Source organism: Neophocaena asiaeorientalis, unplaced genomic scaffold (genome assembly GCF_003031525.2).
Source record: "Neophocaena asiaeorientalis asiaeorientalis breed wild unplaced genomic scaffold, Neophocaena_asiaeorientalis_V1.1 scaffold348, whole genome shotgun sequence".
Taxonomy (NCBI): Eukaryota; Metazoa; Chordata; class Mammalia; order Artiodactyla; family Phocoenidae; genus Neophocaena; species Neophocaena asiaeorientalis.
This window is the reverse complement of record NW_020172672.1, coordinates 511,040-527,840: the sequence shown is the minus strand read 5'-3', so window position 1 is coordinate 527,840 and position 16,801 is coordinate 511,040. Positions and strand designations below refer to the sequence as shown.

Here is a 16,801-nt window from a genome sequence, read left to right as displayed (position 1 = left end):
CTTGAATTTACACCACAATAGGTGTACCACTAATGACCTTCCAAATGCCACTAATACCATACATGTCCCGCTTCTCAGTTGGATCCGAACCTGTCAGTGAATTCTGAGCCCATCGACCTCCCTCTGACAAAAGAGCAGACCCTCATGCCCATGCCCGCCCCCAGCCTCCCCCATCTTTCCATGGTTTCACTTCTCAATCAGTTACTCTTTGGAGACCCCAATTCCTTTACACCTACTCTTTTTGTTTAGTGGACAATATACTTTATTCGGAAATGTTCCCTCCTGTAATTACAAATCCTGTTAGTCATCCTCTTCCTCTCCGCAGGGGGATTGTGGGCTTTCATTAATTAATGTGGTTAAACCGCTTTGAGGTGCCTGGTTGAAAGGTGCTATATAAGTGCAAATTATTATTATTATGGCTGTTGCCATCCCATGGCGGCAAAGCCTACAGCCCCAAGCATCTAGAGACCCGAACAAAGGCCTCTTCATCTTCACCTTCCCTGTTAGGTCTGAGATGGCTGGCTCAATGGTAAGGAGGGGGGGGGGTGCAAATCTGTTACCATCTCAACAGCAATCAACTAATTAATCCCCATTATGTTGGCTTCCGTTTCCTTCTTCCAAGCAGCCCGGTCCTGTTTCATTTCACAAATCACGCCCCCATCAGCTCTAGACAAAGGTCATAGTGTCCCTATGGCCTCTGTTGGTCTAAAGGAAAAAAAAAAAGAAAAGAGAGGGAGAGAAAGAATGTTTGAAAAACCGTTGCTGTCATGAAATGCACTAACTTCTCACTAGCAGTCGAAATAAACCTCTCCTTCCCACGGCAGCCCTCTTACATACATACCTGTCTATTACCCAGGGAGCCAATGGCTTTGCAAACCTGAGACACCCAGAAACTCAGCACAGGTGTGGGTTAAGGCCCCACAGCCCTGGCTTGACTGCTGATAGCTACAGACAAAAGGGGAGCCTTTCTGGGCTGGGTGGGAAGAGGTCATCCAGAGAAGCGGGAGCCCCTCTTCAGCTTCCTCTACTACCCCCCAAGGTTTCCCCTGAGAAAGCCAGCTGCCATCTGTAGCCAGGAAGCCCTCACAAAGACCAGGGGTGGGGGGCATGATTTAGATGTTTTGTGCTACACCTAGCACACCCCAGCCCTTAACAAATGCTCGGGGCTTCCACTACGATGGGAGCCATTGAAAGCAGCCCTGTGGGGGGAGACTTGGCCTCTCTAGGGGATGCTGCTGACCAAAATGCTCCTTACAAGGTTGTGCCTCAGACCCTTTGTTAGCGTGGACGTGGGTGAGCCTCAGGGGGTCATGTCTTCATCTGCCTCCATTTATCCTCCCTATTGAAGGGCTCCTTCAGGACATTGGTCAGTCTCTGTGGGAAGTGATTTGGAGAGCAACAAAAGAACTTGGGCCCTTTGGGGGGCCTTCAGAATTCAGTAAACATCTGGACACGGAAGGCCAGGTTCTCAAGCAGTCTGGCTGGGGAGATGTCAAAAGAGAGGAAAAGCTGTGTGTGCAATGCAAGCTTTGAGTCCTGTGGCAACATCTGTTGTCGAAAAACACAGGCGCCCCAGTAGGTAGCTAGGAAGAGTTTTCAAAGGCTCCTCTATCGGTCAGTTTTTGTGAGTGCAGTGTGCTGTTTGTCAGCTCTCATGGCATGTGTGAGGAAACTGAAGTCTCACATGGCTACGGGGCAGCATGTGATGGACCTTCTGATGCTGTATGGACTGCGAATAACCCGAGGTTGCATAAGCCTGTCCTGGGGATTGTCGTTAAGCGTTTCTGTTGTCCTTGAGATTTGTGGACCACTTTCTAGTCAAGGTGATTTGTTGGCTTCTCATCATGAGCACATTTTAATTGACAAAAAAAAAAAAAAAAATGAAGTACCGAGGCTAAGTGATTTACACTTCATCACACGACGAACTTCAGGATCTGAACTCTTGACTCTCAACGTTCCCTTTATTGTTGAATCAATCCATTTAGAACACATTAGTCAGCATGTTTCAACGTCAGTCACATGGCACTAATCAGCATTCCACAGCATGCCCAAATCTATCCTCAAACAGCAAAAGAAAACTGGCTTCTGTCAAGGGACAATGGAATGCCATTTTCGTCAGTATTCAGGAGCTGACATCCAGTTCAAGTACCATGTCCTCTCAGGAACCTTCCTCAGTCATCCTAGATGGAATGAGTCTATTTCCTCTATCCTTTCAAATCCCATTGTTTGAACCTTGATAATAGGTGTGGCAGTTTGTTTTTGATTGCATATTTTGTTTTTGAGCTAACTAGATTGTGAGCTATTAAAAACAAGGGACCTTTTTTTTTCTTTTTCAGCCTATCTCGTCAGAGCACCATGGTTTACAAAGGATAGATGCTTGAGAAATACCTGCTTAACTGAACTCACTGAAAGGGAGCTCAAGTCATATTCCAGAAAGAACTCCAAGTCCTTTTGGAAGAGGTCTTCAAAGAAAATCAACAACTTGAATTGATTTAACTTCTTTTGATATTATTACCTGGGCATTTTCACAAATGCAAACTGTTAACTGTTAATTGTTAAAGATAGCCAAATGGCTTCCCGGTTCTAAAAGAGGAGCGTGGATCTAGTCTAACTACAGTCCAGGCCTTGGAATAAAGTTTTTCTCTATAACCTTATTGCAACTGACATTTTGTTCCATGTCTTTTGTTTGTTTGTTTTTTGCTTTTTTTTCGTTTTTTTAAGTGGAGACAGGAGAAAACGTTTTGGAAAAAAAATGTGTTTAGTCTCTGACTCTGGAACCAAATTTATACCCTGCCTTGTGCTATAAGCACTAGTGGCTCTTGTTCAAGTATCTTTCTTGAATAGTGCACAAGAGCAAAACATGTACTAAGTTTCTGATTGACAGAGATTCTGTCTTGGGAGGGGGAACAAGATTTCTGGGTGCTGATCTTTGGTGGCATTACTGACTGTGATACTCTACTCCTCTGCTCTAGACTCTACCAAAGAAGGTCCTGATAGCATTTTAAATATATAATATTTTTTCTTTTTTTTAAGAACAGAGGAGAGTTTTATTTGAGCCAAACTGAGTACTAGGCTGGAACCCCGCTTTCCAGATAACTCTGAGAAACTGCAATATTTATGTTGCATTTCAACATTATGCAACAAGTCCCGCCCTAGGGTCTGTACTGTTGTACCCTGGGGCCTAATCTCTGCAACTGGGCTCTTCTGAAAGAAATGTGTCACTAAATATTCATCTCCTCTTCTCTCCCATGATAATAGAACTCCCCAAATTTAGGTGGGCACACGGCCACCGAGATTAACAACTACATTTTCCAGTCTTTCTTTCCATATTTCGGTAGATTGGCAGAAATAATGTGTGTAACTTCTGGTTAATATCCTTAAAGGAAGGGGGTTGACCTTTCCTCCCACCAAATCTCTACCCCACACAACTCCTGCTACCTGGATGCAGGACAGGATACTGAGCTATTTTGGACCGTGACAACAAGGGCAACATCCTAGGTATGATGGAGCAACAAGCTAAGAGCCGGGGCCCCTGGACCAACATGTGGGACCGAGCTGCCATACCAGCTCTGGACTGCATTCCTCCACAGTGCTATGTGAGAAAGCAGTCAACCTCTACCTGTACACCACTGTTAATCTAGGTTGTGGTTCCACCCAGCCAAATTTATAACCCAACTATACTTAGGAAATTTCTTGAGGGATCTCACTGTATCAATGTGACTGTTCCATCTTAGCTTAGAATTTCGAGATTCAAGATTCAGGATGGGCCTAGAGTATCCCAACAGAGGTTCATGAAGCCTGAGAGATAAGTTGTCACAGGGGCTGCCATGACGGAAGACAAGGCGGCCCAAATGCATTTCTGATTTTATAAAAATCTTAGGAGCCCCGGCTGAGTACTTGGGAACAGCTACAAACCCAATTTTGAGGCACTTCACCTTTCTGGAACTCAGTTCCCTCATCTGAAAATGAAGGTGATGAATGGAACAAAAAGATCCCTTTCTGGGAGGTGTATATAGTTACCTTTAGGAGGAGTAGAATAATTTCTGTCAGTTAATCATGTAAGTATATGCATAAGTCACACGCACTGTGCAGAAGGCCCCTCTAGAAGCTATGGAAACTTACAGCCCAATGGTGGAGATAAAAGAGGCAGCCATAAAGAAACACAAGAAGATTGCCCATGGAAACATGACGGTGAATTTATAATCATAGGAATTGGTCCACTATCTCCAGAAGAAGTATAAATTGGTAAACCTCTTTGGAGAACAATTTGAAAATATATAGTAAAGATAAAAATGTGCATCCCCTGACTAGCCATTCTACTTTTTGATATATACCTAGAGAAACCCTCACACCTGCATACCAAGAAACATGGGCAACAAGATTCATTAAGTTAACAAGTAATCAAAATTTTTGTCAGTGGGGGAATGGATAACATGTGGTACATTCAATACAGTGGATATGGATACCTCAGTTAAAATGAAAGAACATGATCTACGTGTATCAACACAGATATGTTGCAAAAACATAATGCTAAGTGAAAAAAGCAAGCTGTGGAATGATATGTATAATAAACCGTTTATGAAAATTTAGGACGCACTCAAAACAAATCTGATGTTTGGATTCACATATATGTAGAAAAGTTTTTCAGAATGGGGAGAAGGATATACATCAAACCCTGGAGAGCTTTTACTTCTGTGGAGGAGCGCAGGGGAGAGAAGGAATGGACTTGGGATAGGAACAAAGGAGTTCTGAATTTTGTAAGGTTTTATCCCTGTAATTAAAAAAAAAATCTGAAATTAGGAGTTTGGGATTAACATATACACACTGCTATACATAAAATAGATAAACAACAAGGACCTACTGTATAGTATAGGGAACTATACTCAATATCTTATAATAACCTATAATGAAAAAGAATCTGAAAGAGAATATATATGAATAACTGAATCACTTTGCTGTACACCTGAAACTAACACTGTAAATCAACTATGATTAAAGAAAAATCTGAAAAGAAAAAGACAAAATATTAACATTTGTTAATTCTGGATGTTAGAGTCATGGGTTTGCTTTATTATTTTCTGTAATGTTCAGTATTTAAAATATGTTTTCCACATTGAAAACAAAATCTCACTTTGAGGCTAACAGTGAGAGGAAAAGAAAGGACCAAAGAAAGGGTCCGTGCGGGACGGTGTCATGGAGGGAGGGGATGTGAAGTGAATGTTGAAAGAGAAGGAGAGACTCTGCAGATGGGAGCCCTGCCTCTCTGCCCTGGGAAGCACCTCGTGGAGGGGCAGGCAGAAGCAGCTCAGGACAATACGACAGGCCTGCTCTGCCCTCTCCTCTGTGACCTGTGCGAGCGAGTTCACTCTGCTCCACTGAATCCCAGGGCTCTCTGCCAGGCTCCCCAATCCATGCCAGGCTGTGCCAGGTGGGTGGGTGATATTTACCAAGCAGACACCTCCATACCTGGATGGAAACAGACTGAGATTCTTCTGGGTCACTTTGAGTCCACTGGGCAGAAACATTTAGATGGGTTACTGATTCTAACTGAAATCTGATGAAATCAGATCGTGGTATTTGGGGAAAAAGAATTTTTCAATGAATCATCCAGTTGGCTCAGTGACTAAGAAAATGGGGTGGAAGAATGTAACTCAACTTTGTGACAAAGGAACAAACAGAGGAGATTAATGCCTTTCCAACATGCTTCGAAAGCTGGTCAAATAACCACTCTTGATTTTACAAGAAAGATGAGGCACATAGCTTTCCAGCTCTTAAAAAAATCATTGTTTCTTTGTTTTCTGGTTTATTCCAAGTCCCTATACTGGGTTATAGTATAGGGACTGGTTGGAAAAACAGAAAACTAGCTTTGTTTCTAGACTTCTCTGGACCTATCTCAAGGTGCTCTGGGCACCCCTGAGCTTCCCCAGCCCCATCCCAAGGACCCCAGCTGTGTTCTGGGTGGCACAACATTTGGGGCTTGCTGGGGAAGCAAAGGACATGACCAGAACAGATGTGGGTCAAGCTGGAGTTCACTGTAAACGCCCCCTTCCCTTCTGCAGCCATGTGGTTCTGTGGACCCACTCCATGCAAGCCAATTCCCAAAGCCAAGTCCTGCTTTTTCCTCTCCACTAGGTCCTGGCACCCCTTAGCCTCTCTCTGGGCTGGTCAAGCCTCTAAGCTTTCCCACTCAGTGAACAGCGGGATTTCATGGTGAACTCTGGGAACAAAAGGAAAAATGGATTAAAGGGATCTTCCCCGACCCCCTCCACCATTCCCACTTCAGCTGCACAAAATAGCTGAACTTTCCCTCTGCTGGGACCTGGCCCCTCTCAGAGTCTGAACCATCAGGAAGTTGGGGGCTGTGAGATCCCTCTCCTTTGGGGCCCAAGTGTTTCCAGCGTCTGGGGCCCAACCAGAAGAGGCCAGGATCCCGGACCAGTGTGAGGACAGACAAAGAAGATGCAAACAGCACGGTATTACCATGGTAATAGCCAGAGCCAGGCGGCCTCCTGAAGATGCTGGAGGGTGGGTTTTCTTTCTTTTCCTTTTCTCTTTTTTTTCTTGCAAAAGGAGAATAGTTCCGCTTTCTATTTTACTATAACAATAGCATGGACCGGCTCCTTCAAGTGTTTAAAAAGCAGCCTGAGAAATCTCTATACCAAGCCCCTCAGTCTCTCCAGCCTGCCGTTTTATTGTCCCTCTCATCCCAGTGAACAAAGGGGCGGGAAGGCTGTAAGGCCCCCAGTTGTCGGCTGTTCTCAGCATCCTAATCCTTGAGAACCGGGGAGGGGAATGGCCTGTGGAGCCGGTAAATCGAATGTTGCCCTCACCTTTTATTCCCTCCCTCTGCTCCCGCGCTCAGGAGCGCTTCAGGTAGTATAAAACATCCTGGTTCCCATATCTCTTCCCTCTTGCGTCTCCCCTGTAAAACAATTATACTCCAATAAAGATGGTAAAAAAAAAAAAAAAAAAAACCTCCTGGTTAGCAGGCTGGTAGGAATCTTGGGTCTTGCTAAGGGGATGAAAGGCACCCAGCGATCATTCCCACACTCACTAACAGCCCTGCTCCCCACCCAAAAAACCAGGGTAGCCCGTTTGGATTATTCTTTACTGCCACTTCAGGCCAGCTCCATTACAAAGACGGAATGTTGAGCCACAGTGGCTGGGTTAGCAGTTTCCTGTTTAGTTGGTACCACAGGAGCTGCCCTCCCTCTTCCAGCCCTTCCCCTCTCTGTCTCTATGCCCCTCAGACGTGGCTTGCATACCCCCTCCTGGAGCTGTAGGTACCAACCTCCATGCCACCTCGGGAGTATTGTGCCAGAGCAACCCCTCACACAAGAAAAGCTTCTTGGCCTTGATGTCTGGTACCTTTCCAAGCTTATCAGCCAGGGATCAAAGGTTTCTTTGCTTTAAACCTGGGGAATGGTGCAGGTGTTTTTTAGCTCAGTCATCTGGTAAGACTGGGGGCAAAAATAAGCTTTTATGTTCTGGTTTGTGGAGATCTCAAGGGTAGAACTCTACAGAGCTAAGTGAATGATAAGTACACCATCTCCTTGGAGAATCAGATAAAGGTGAAGTGGGAAGGCCTTTAGAGATCGCCCAGGCCGATGACTGCAATCCAAGCAAGAAAAACATTCTGCACTGCAACCTCTGTACATCAATTCGTCAAGCATGTACACACACACAATCACACAAGAAATATTTCATGAAACAGTACAATATGTGTATGTTATTTTCCATTCTCTATTTCTTTTTTTTTCTTTTAATGCTGGTTATGATTCCTTAATTTTGTTTCATGACCCACCAATGGGTTGCAAAACAGTTTTGCAAAGCACTGAATCAAGGTCAACATTGTCTTTTTCAAGCCGACACAACTAGGATGCTAGAGATTTTCTCAGGAACCTACCAGAGCTGGAATGGAAATCCAAGGTGGTCTCTCTAATACAGGAGGGATCCCCATTTTTCTGAGGATCAGAGCTCCTTTTTGTTTCCCCAAAGCCTTGGGAGCACATAGCCAGAGGGGAGGGAATGCCCAGAGGTTTGCATTAAGTGGCATTGCTGACAGGGGCAGAGAGTTCTGCCACCTCCAAAAAACCTCAGAGAGGAAGGCGTAGTTTCAAAAGCAAATAGGTGAGGCTCTGAAATCTCCCAGACATTTTTATTTACTGGTTGGGATTCTTGCATCATCAGACACTTTCCTGAATGTTTCTCTTTCCTGGACACCCAGCTCCAGGTCAGCCTCCTTTAGTAATCCACTTTCTCCCGTTTTCCAACTATGTCTAATAGTCTTTCTTTGTAGTTTCTCAACCCCTACCAGTTCATTGTAGTTCCAGTTTCTAAATACTTCCCCTAAACAATTTCCTCCTTCCTGTCAAAATCATGATCTTAGCAATGAGAGTCAGAGAGGCAATTCTATGTATCTTGTTCCCACCAATATTATCCAAAAGTTATCCAAATAAGACCATGCTTTCAAACGTTATCTACCAAAATGCCAAGTGATCAAGATACAGGCACCATATCAAGGCCCTCCTACAAGCCACCTGGGCAGAACTGGCCCTTTTCCTCGTGAAATTATCTTGTAATCTTCCATAGAACTTCTTGAAATCTTCATCTAAAATTGCTATTTACTAGACTTCTAATCTTTTAAGAAACGCTCTAAAAATGGAGAGCCAAAGGGCACACTGTGCACTGGGTAAACACCAGTCCAGCTTTCTGATTGCTTATTACTTACACCCTTAGAGAGTCTGTAACAAAGGGGCCTGCTGTTTGCTTTGCTTAATCTGGTCTTAAAATCTCTGCTTCTTTGTCAGAAAACAATATTTGCAATTGTAAAAAAAATATTTACCAAGGAACTTAGATAGCATAAGTCAAAGGCTAAGAGTCAAAGGTCAGTAGTTCTTACTCCAAATTTCCCTGGACCCGAGTCCCTGCTGTGGAGCTCAGCTGCACCAAACAAACACGCTGCTTTCTGGGTCCATTAAGAAGTGGATGTTTTAGAAGGAGAGGGAAAGGAAGGCTGCAGCCTGTTCCTCAGTCAGAAGCATGAACCGTCTAGCCTGCCCCACAAAAGCCCTGCTAGATCTTTACAATGCAATGTGTCTCCGTGGGTGTATTGTAAGGACTTACCCTGTTTCACAGACTTGGGAAAAATACTCAGCTTACAAAATCCTAAAGGGCAGATATTCCTCCCATGGACAAAAATGACAATACGCTCCTCTGTGGTTCCGGCTAGATGGGCACCTACGCATCTCCGGGGGTAGGGCCTCCTGCCTGACAGCGGGGGACAGACGTGTATCCTGAGCACTTCTGTGGGGACCCTTCTTAATCTACAAAGCTGTCTGGGACATCTGACCCTGTGCGCTAAGTTCAATGGGGTTTGAATTTACCGCCTCCTGTTCACTGTTTTCTGCAGACCTGCCATTGGATGCCTTTCCTAACCACCCGAGGACCCAGCATCTGAGAATGATGCCCCTCAATCCACTTCTCCCCCTGTTTGTTGAATTAGTTCTAGGTTGTGGCCTTGGGGGGCCTCTACCACGAGCCAGAACTCAGGCCCGTGTCACAAAGTGCAGGTCTGCAAGGCCTGGTCCCCAGTCGGGACTTGAGCACAGTGGGAGGAAGTGGAGTAACCAGAAGGGGGCCGAGGAAGCAGCGCTCATGAAGCCATGACGTTCTTCCACCCGCTAAGTGAGAAGGCTCTGAGGCAGGACTGGGCCCTCCACGCTGGTGTCAGAGACCTACCTCCTGGTCCCTCACCCCGTGGAATCTGCGAAGAGGACTGGGGTGGTTGCAGTTCCTAGCCTACTCGGTTTGTCCCTCATTCTTGGGTTGTCTGTTAGGAGATTCTATAGTTCTCCGTAACCTCTGTCAGATTCTTACCACAACTGCCAGTCTCTCTTATCTTATCAGGATAAACATCACTGGTCAATTCATCTTGGCCTTTGATTCCGTCCCGAAGGAGCTTCTATCAGGGGCACAGCAGTAATTATCACCCGCGATGGGCAGCACTGAGCATAATCAGCCGGAAGACATGGCTTAATCCGAGAATCTTACCTTGAAGAACCAGGCCTTCCTTCTCGATGGTGTAGACAAATGTGGTGAAGGTCGCCAGAGGGGACTTGGCAATGACAATCTGCACAGAAAGCGCATTTGCTCAGGATTTTAGTCAAAGGAACTAGAGATGAGCCTCTATTCATTCCTATTCCCACTTTGAAACACAGTGGGAACATGTGACTATAAACTGTGAGGTTTGTTTACTGTGAAATTATTTCAGAAACAAGTGAGTATTATTCCTTCAGTCAACTGATCACCTTGGAAGGCTGTACGTCAGTTCCAACTATTCTACCACCGAATGCCATATTCTTGAACCACTTCTAGACGTAAGTTTCATTACGCTATCGCATGCCTAAACAGCCACCTTTCTGCCCAAAGATAAATTTAGCCTGATTGTCTCATTTCATTCATAAATTTAGCTATTTTACTAAAAGAATAAAATAAAATCTACCCCTAAAAGATAAAGGTTTAACATCACTGCAAGTATTCAAAATAACTTGGTAAAGGCAGAGCCATGATAGGTTGCTTTGTTGGCCCCAAATCTTCACCCAGTCTGTATTCACACCCTTAGCCATGTGACTACATTCCCTTTTACATGAGGTGTAGAGTATTTCCCATGGCCCTGGACTGTGGGTTTGGCCACACGACTTGCTTTGAATAACAGATTGTGCCAACTCTTAGCCTAGGCCTCGAGAAGCCTCACGTAACTTCACTTGTTCTTTTATGCTTCTGCTACTGCCAGAGAGAAATATGTTCAAGATCATCTGTTATCTCATGAGGAGAATGAGAGACACCGGACCCAGAGCTGGCCAGCCAGGCCCAGTCTAAATAGCCGACCCCCAGGAGACCCACATAACGCATTGGTTAAATGCTTATGACTGTATGCGTGACTGTGATTTTGATGATGTTGTCACGAAGTATTATTGCGGTGAGAGTTTACTGCTACATCAGCCGACATAAAATATCAAAAATATTTTGAGCAATGGCATTCTCCTGAGAACACCCACTTTAAAGGGGATGGTCATCTGGTTGTTAAAAAAATGACTATCATTAACACCCATTATCACACTTGACATGATTCCACAGAACCTCTAAGAACCGGCAGATTATTGCATTATAACATTTCTCCTGAAGGAAGATGAATGTCCACTTTCCGTTTTACAAATTAACATCATAAAAAAATAGTGATAGCTTGGCACAGAGCCACTTAGGTAATCAGGGAGGCAAGGGAGAAGGAAGAAATAATTTCAAATAACCAAAAGGCTTACATGTACTGTCTCAATCTATCTCAATTCAACAAACATTTACTGACTGTCAACTATGAGAAATGGTGGAAAAGAATGCTAGAAAGACCGCAGGTTGAAGTCATGGAGTTTGAATCTATGTTCTCCCACTAATCAACTCAGTGCCTATGGCAGCGCCTGTGATCTCCCCCAGTCGCCACCCTTTTCTGGTTAGTTAACAACTCTCCAGGTTTCAACATTTCTCTGCCTCTTTTGCAACTAGATGTGGCTAAGTTTTGACTAACGGAATGTGAGTACAGTAACAGGTAGAACTTCTGGATTATAAGAAAATTATGGGCTCTTCACTTTCCCTTTCCCTCTTCCCAAGGGTAGGAACCAGCTTCAGCCACATCCTGGGGGATGATGAAGCGGTATGGGAGAAGGAAGCTGGGTGACCTGATGAATCGGCAAAGCATACCACCTGGGGTCACCTGTCCAGCTCAGTACAGAGCCACTTGTCTGAACCACCGTATTTCGGATGTCTGTTACTATGGTGTAGCCTGAATTCTACCCAGTACTGAGGCTCTGGACAACCTCACCTTTTTGAGTCTCAGTTTCCTTATAGGTAAAATGGGGATAACAACACCCACCTAAATGAGATTATTTTGAGGATTAAATTAAGTATATAAAATGCTTGTGTCAAACTAAGAACCTTAGTTTGAACGTTTCCAACCAACTCACCACATGTTTCCCAAGTACCACTTAACTTTTACTCACCAAAAACCAATATACTTTGCTTTTACTAGAAGAATTCAACTCAAGGTGAATCTCAACTTTTATAACTGCTCTAAAGTTACCTAGGTAAACTTGCTCATCATTCTCAGAACTAATGAGTAGATGGTATAGGTGGGCATTTACATCTTCACATCAAAAACATCTCACCTGAAAATTACGGTAAAACTTTTCTCAGAGGTAGTTTAGGGATGGCTCAGTGTGAGTTTATGGATGCCCCTTGGTAGGGGAATGGCATGGTGGAAGAGAGGACAGTGTTTCTCAAGCTTTAATGTTGGTTCGAATCACCTGCAGGTCCTGTTGACATGCAGATTCTGACTCAGTAGGTTTTGAGCGTGGCTTGAGAGTCTGTCTTTCTAGCAAGATCCTAGGAGATGCTGATGCTGTGGTCCATAGACCACATTTTGAATAGCCAGGTTCAGGAAATTAGCCTGACTGAAGAGTCGAAGATGGAGAAGAAAGAGACAGAAATCCTGGAGTTAGTTAGGAAGCTACTGTAATAATTCAGGCATGAGATGACAAGAGCCTAAACCACAGGTGTGTCACGAAGAATGGGAAAAAAGGAGATGGAGAAGAGAAATAGAAATCCTTTAGTTCAAAGAGCAATAGAAATAAACATATCCCAAACCTCAGATCTTTACTGCCTGCATGAAAAAATTGGACATGGAACCAAAAGGGTATTCAATAAAGTATCATACTATATTTTTGAAAATTTATTTTATAGACTACAGAATCTGAGACTCAGACAAAAGGATGTGATATTCCAATGCAACCACTAAATGACATCTGAGCCTAAGCCTTTCAGCTCAGTGGTGCTACTTCCATCATCTGACAGCTTCCTCCCCCAGGGAGCTCATGCCCACTCTGTGAACAGGCCCAGAGCCCCAGCCAGAAGGACCTCACATGAAGGGACCTCACACCTGGAAGTACCTCCCTTCCAGGAAGTCAAGGGGTTTGGACAGGTTATTGATTAATGCCCTGTCCCTCCCAAGCAGGGTTTAAAATGGGTTATCCAAAGGATGATTGCATGCAGTTAGAAAGAGGTAGTGATCAGTTACGTCAGATGAATCCCACTTCCTTTTTTGGCAAAGAACTTCCAGACTGATAGATCGGAGGGCTACCACTGGCATGAACTACTTGATTTTCAGCAAAAAATGTAACAAATTCTCAGTAGCCTCCTAGATAAAGTAAAAACAAGTTGGGCTGGATGCTAACACCATTAAGTGGATTTGAAAGCGACCAAAAGATCAATAGCAATCTGGTGAGGGGTAACAACCTCTAGTAGAATGTACTTGATTCTCTCCTTAGTCCTATCAAATTAAACATCTTTACTGACCTGAATCAGGACACTGATGTACTCAACTGTTATATTCAATCTATACAACACATCTGGGATCCAGCAGGGAAGAGAACTGGCAAAAATTGCTACCTTAATAGAGCTTACATTCTAAAGGAGGCAAAAGATAATATACAAAATGAATAAGTAGTGAAATATATGGCATATTAGATGATTATATGTGCTATGGAGGAAAAATAACAGAGAAAGAGTATAGGAAGTATACTGGATCAAAAGAGGGGGTCAATTTAAAATAGGGTAGTAAGAGAAGACCTCATTGAAAACATGACATTTGGACTTGTGGCTCATGTGACTATACCAATTGATGGGATGCTGAATATGGTAACAGAAGACAAAAAACTTTAGGAGAAGAGTTACTATATTAGATTAGACAAACATTATATGAAAACAAATCTGAATTTGGTTACAGTGTTGGGACAAATCCTACAAATCTTTCAGGACACAATTTTATTGAAATACATGTAAGGCCTTGGCCTTAAGAATAGAGGACCAACTATTGGTTACAGAATGGGGAAGATGAGATTTAACATTCCGAAAATCAATTAGGTGTTGGTTTACTACAGTTCAATACCAGTTGGCTGTGAGATGTGGTTTGCAAAAATCTAGTGTGATCCCAGGTTATATCAATGGAGACACAGTATCTAGAACAAGGGAAGTATCTAGAACAAGGTCCTGCTCTTCTCATTCAGCAAACCATGCTGGTGTTTGGATTGGAGCCCAAATTCCCACAGGGAAATGACAAACAAGAGAACAACTAGGGGAGAACCATCAAGGTGGTTAGACGCCCAAAGCAACCCATGACCACAAACACTTCAATGCAAACGTGCTGGTAAGAGGCCTGGGGTGAAGGTGCATATTGCCTTTTTTTTTTTTTTGGCGGTACGCGGGCCTCTCACTGTTGTGGCCTCTCCCGTTGCGGAGCACAGGCTCTGGACGCGCAGCCTCAGCGGCCATGGCTCACGGGCCTAGCTGCTCCGCGGCGTGTGGGATCTTCCCGGACCGGGGCACGAACCCGTGTCCCCTGCATCGGCAGGCGGACTCTCAACCACTGCACCACCAGGGAAGCCCCGCATATTGCTTTTAATATGAGTTTTCTGACCTGGAGATTCTATAGTGTAACATAGTATAGAGGGGAAGTGTAAATTAGCTTTTTAGCCCAAGAGATTTCAGAAAAAAAAAGTGATGCTTGCCACCTATCTTTGGGAATACATATTGACCCTTCCCTTTTTTAGACTTGAATGAGTACCCCATGCCCTTGTGCCTTTCAAACAGTAAATTACCCTCTTATGAAGCAAACAACCCTCCCTAGCAGATACCTTAGGCTATTCTATTTTAGATGCTGTCAACCTATAAAGCTGGGGTGTTCTAATCACTGCCTGACTTGTGCTGTTGTCAGGTGTCCTTCTGTCTTCTTCGATACATAAGCCCTGCAGGGAGGGCCTGGCTGCTTAATAAAATCCCGGAGCCTTAGTGAAAATTTTTTATCTTACTCAGCCATGTGTGCAGTGTGTGTAGCTAGCTTTGGAACCCTCTGAGGGTTCACGGAAATATGTAGTTGGGTAAGAATGAGTACAGACCCATGCGGCTCCAAAAACCCTAGAACTCCACAAGACAGGTGTGTGGTATTGTGAGCCATAATCACACTTCCTGCAAATAGCCAGATTGTTTTTTCTTGAATGTTTCCTTCATATCAGACAAGCTCGACTGTAGCTACATCCTAATGGACACACTTACTCCTCTCTTCACCTATCCTTGCAAGGAACGTGTTCATCAATATTTTTAAATTATCCGAGGAACATTTAAGGTATACCTAATATGTACTAAGTGTTGGGTCCCAAATCCCACCACTGTCTGGAAGTAATTTCCATTATTTGTACCATCCACCCATCTACGCATGTACCTGTTCAACCCATAAACATTTACTGGGCAATCTCCCTTGTGCTAGGCACCGTTCTAGGTGCAGGGGACATAGCGGGGTGCAAGACAGATGAGGTCCTTGCTCTCATGGAGCTGACATTCTGGTGGCAGAAGATAATACAAGGAAGCCTTTAGGCCTTTGGGTTTTTTTCACTTTGACCTTCAACTGTGAGCCCTACATTCTTGGGCACTCATTCAGTCCATCCATCCATCCATCAGCAAACATCTACTGAGTACCTACTATGGGTCAGGAGGATTCAATTTGCGCTGTGTGAATTTGCACTTTTTAAAAGACTGCCATCTGAGACACACAGATATAGAGAACAAACTAGTGGTTACCACGGGGTGGGGGGGGGCTCAGAGGGGTGGGGGGAGGGGAGGTATAAACTACTGGGTGTAAGATAGGCTCAAGGATGTACTGTACGATAGGAAAATATAGCCAATATGTGGTGGGAAATATAGCCAATATTTTATAATAACTGCAAATGGATAGTAAACTTTAAAAGTTGTACCAAAAATACACAAAAATTAAAAAAAAAGAAAAAGAAAACAGACACACGATCATAGCGTAGACCATTAATTAAACTTCCACCATTAAGACGTACAACAACAACGAAAAAGACTGTCATCTGTTTCTACCTCAATTTATTTCCTAGATGTATGTTCTGAATTCTTGATGGGATTGCACAGATCAGGGGCATTTCCTCTGATTCCATACCCTTCCATCCCATAGGGCCCAGTCCAGTGCTTTTTTGCATGCGTGGGCTCCTAAAATGACTGATGGGCATTTTTTTCACTGTTCCTCACTTTATCCCCATGCTGTATGTGAAGGTTTCTCCCAGTGTACAAGCGAAAATCCAGAGGCCTAGGTACTCTAAATAAAACAAGGGGGGAGAAGATGGCTCTTGGAGCTCACTGGCCTCCCCTTACAGACCCTCTTGCCCTTCTTTTACATCCTTCCACTCAGGTACCTATTTTGCTCTGAGCAAATAAGTTGTCAGCTGATTCTCTTCAGCTCTAAAGCATAGCTGGTTTAAACCTTCCAGTGTTACCCTTTCTGGTGTTTGCATTTTAATATGAGACTCTCAGAAAAGAGGAATTGATCTAAAATGGTGGAAAGTCCTACAGGATTGGGTTGGGGGGGGGCCTTCCAGGGTTCCCACAGTAATGATGATGATGGAAATGACAACCAACAGACGTTATTCCTCAGAACAGCCCTTTGAGTTAGGCAGCTCATAAGTGCCGAAGACAGGATTCCAGCCCAAGCCAACTAGTTCTATAGTCTGTATTTTTAACCAGCACGATGGTAGCCCCCGATTTGTCAAGCACAGATCAATCCACTTCCATGGGATAACACATCAAAGAGGCAGAATACATAACACCAAATAAGGGCACTTCTTCTGCAGCATGGATATGGCACGATTCAAGACAAAGAAGGGAACCGGACAGGGCATCCATG

At 44.0% G+C, this 16,801-nt stretch overlaps 1 protein-coding gene across 1 annotated transcript in view; it reads right to left on the bottom strand.

Moving 5' to 3' along the window:
- Nucleotides 1–248: 248 nt before the first annotated feature.
- The window catches only part of RAD51B (RAD51 paralog B), a 361,088-nt gene continuing 344,535 nt past the window's right edge, over nt 249–16,801 (bottom strand). Inside the window, exons 5-6 of the mRNA XM_024739643.1 lie at nt 10,054–10,132; nt 249–705 (exon numbers count right to left, since the gene is read on the bottom strand). Coding sequence (XP_024595411.1) covers nt 689–705; nt 10,054–10,132 — 96 coding nt within the window. The 3' untranslated portion in view covers nt 249–688. The remainder of the gene's footprint in view (nt 706–10,053; nt 10,133–16,801) is intronic.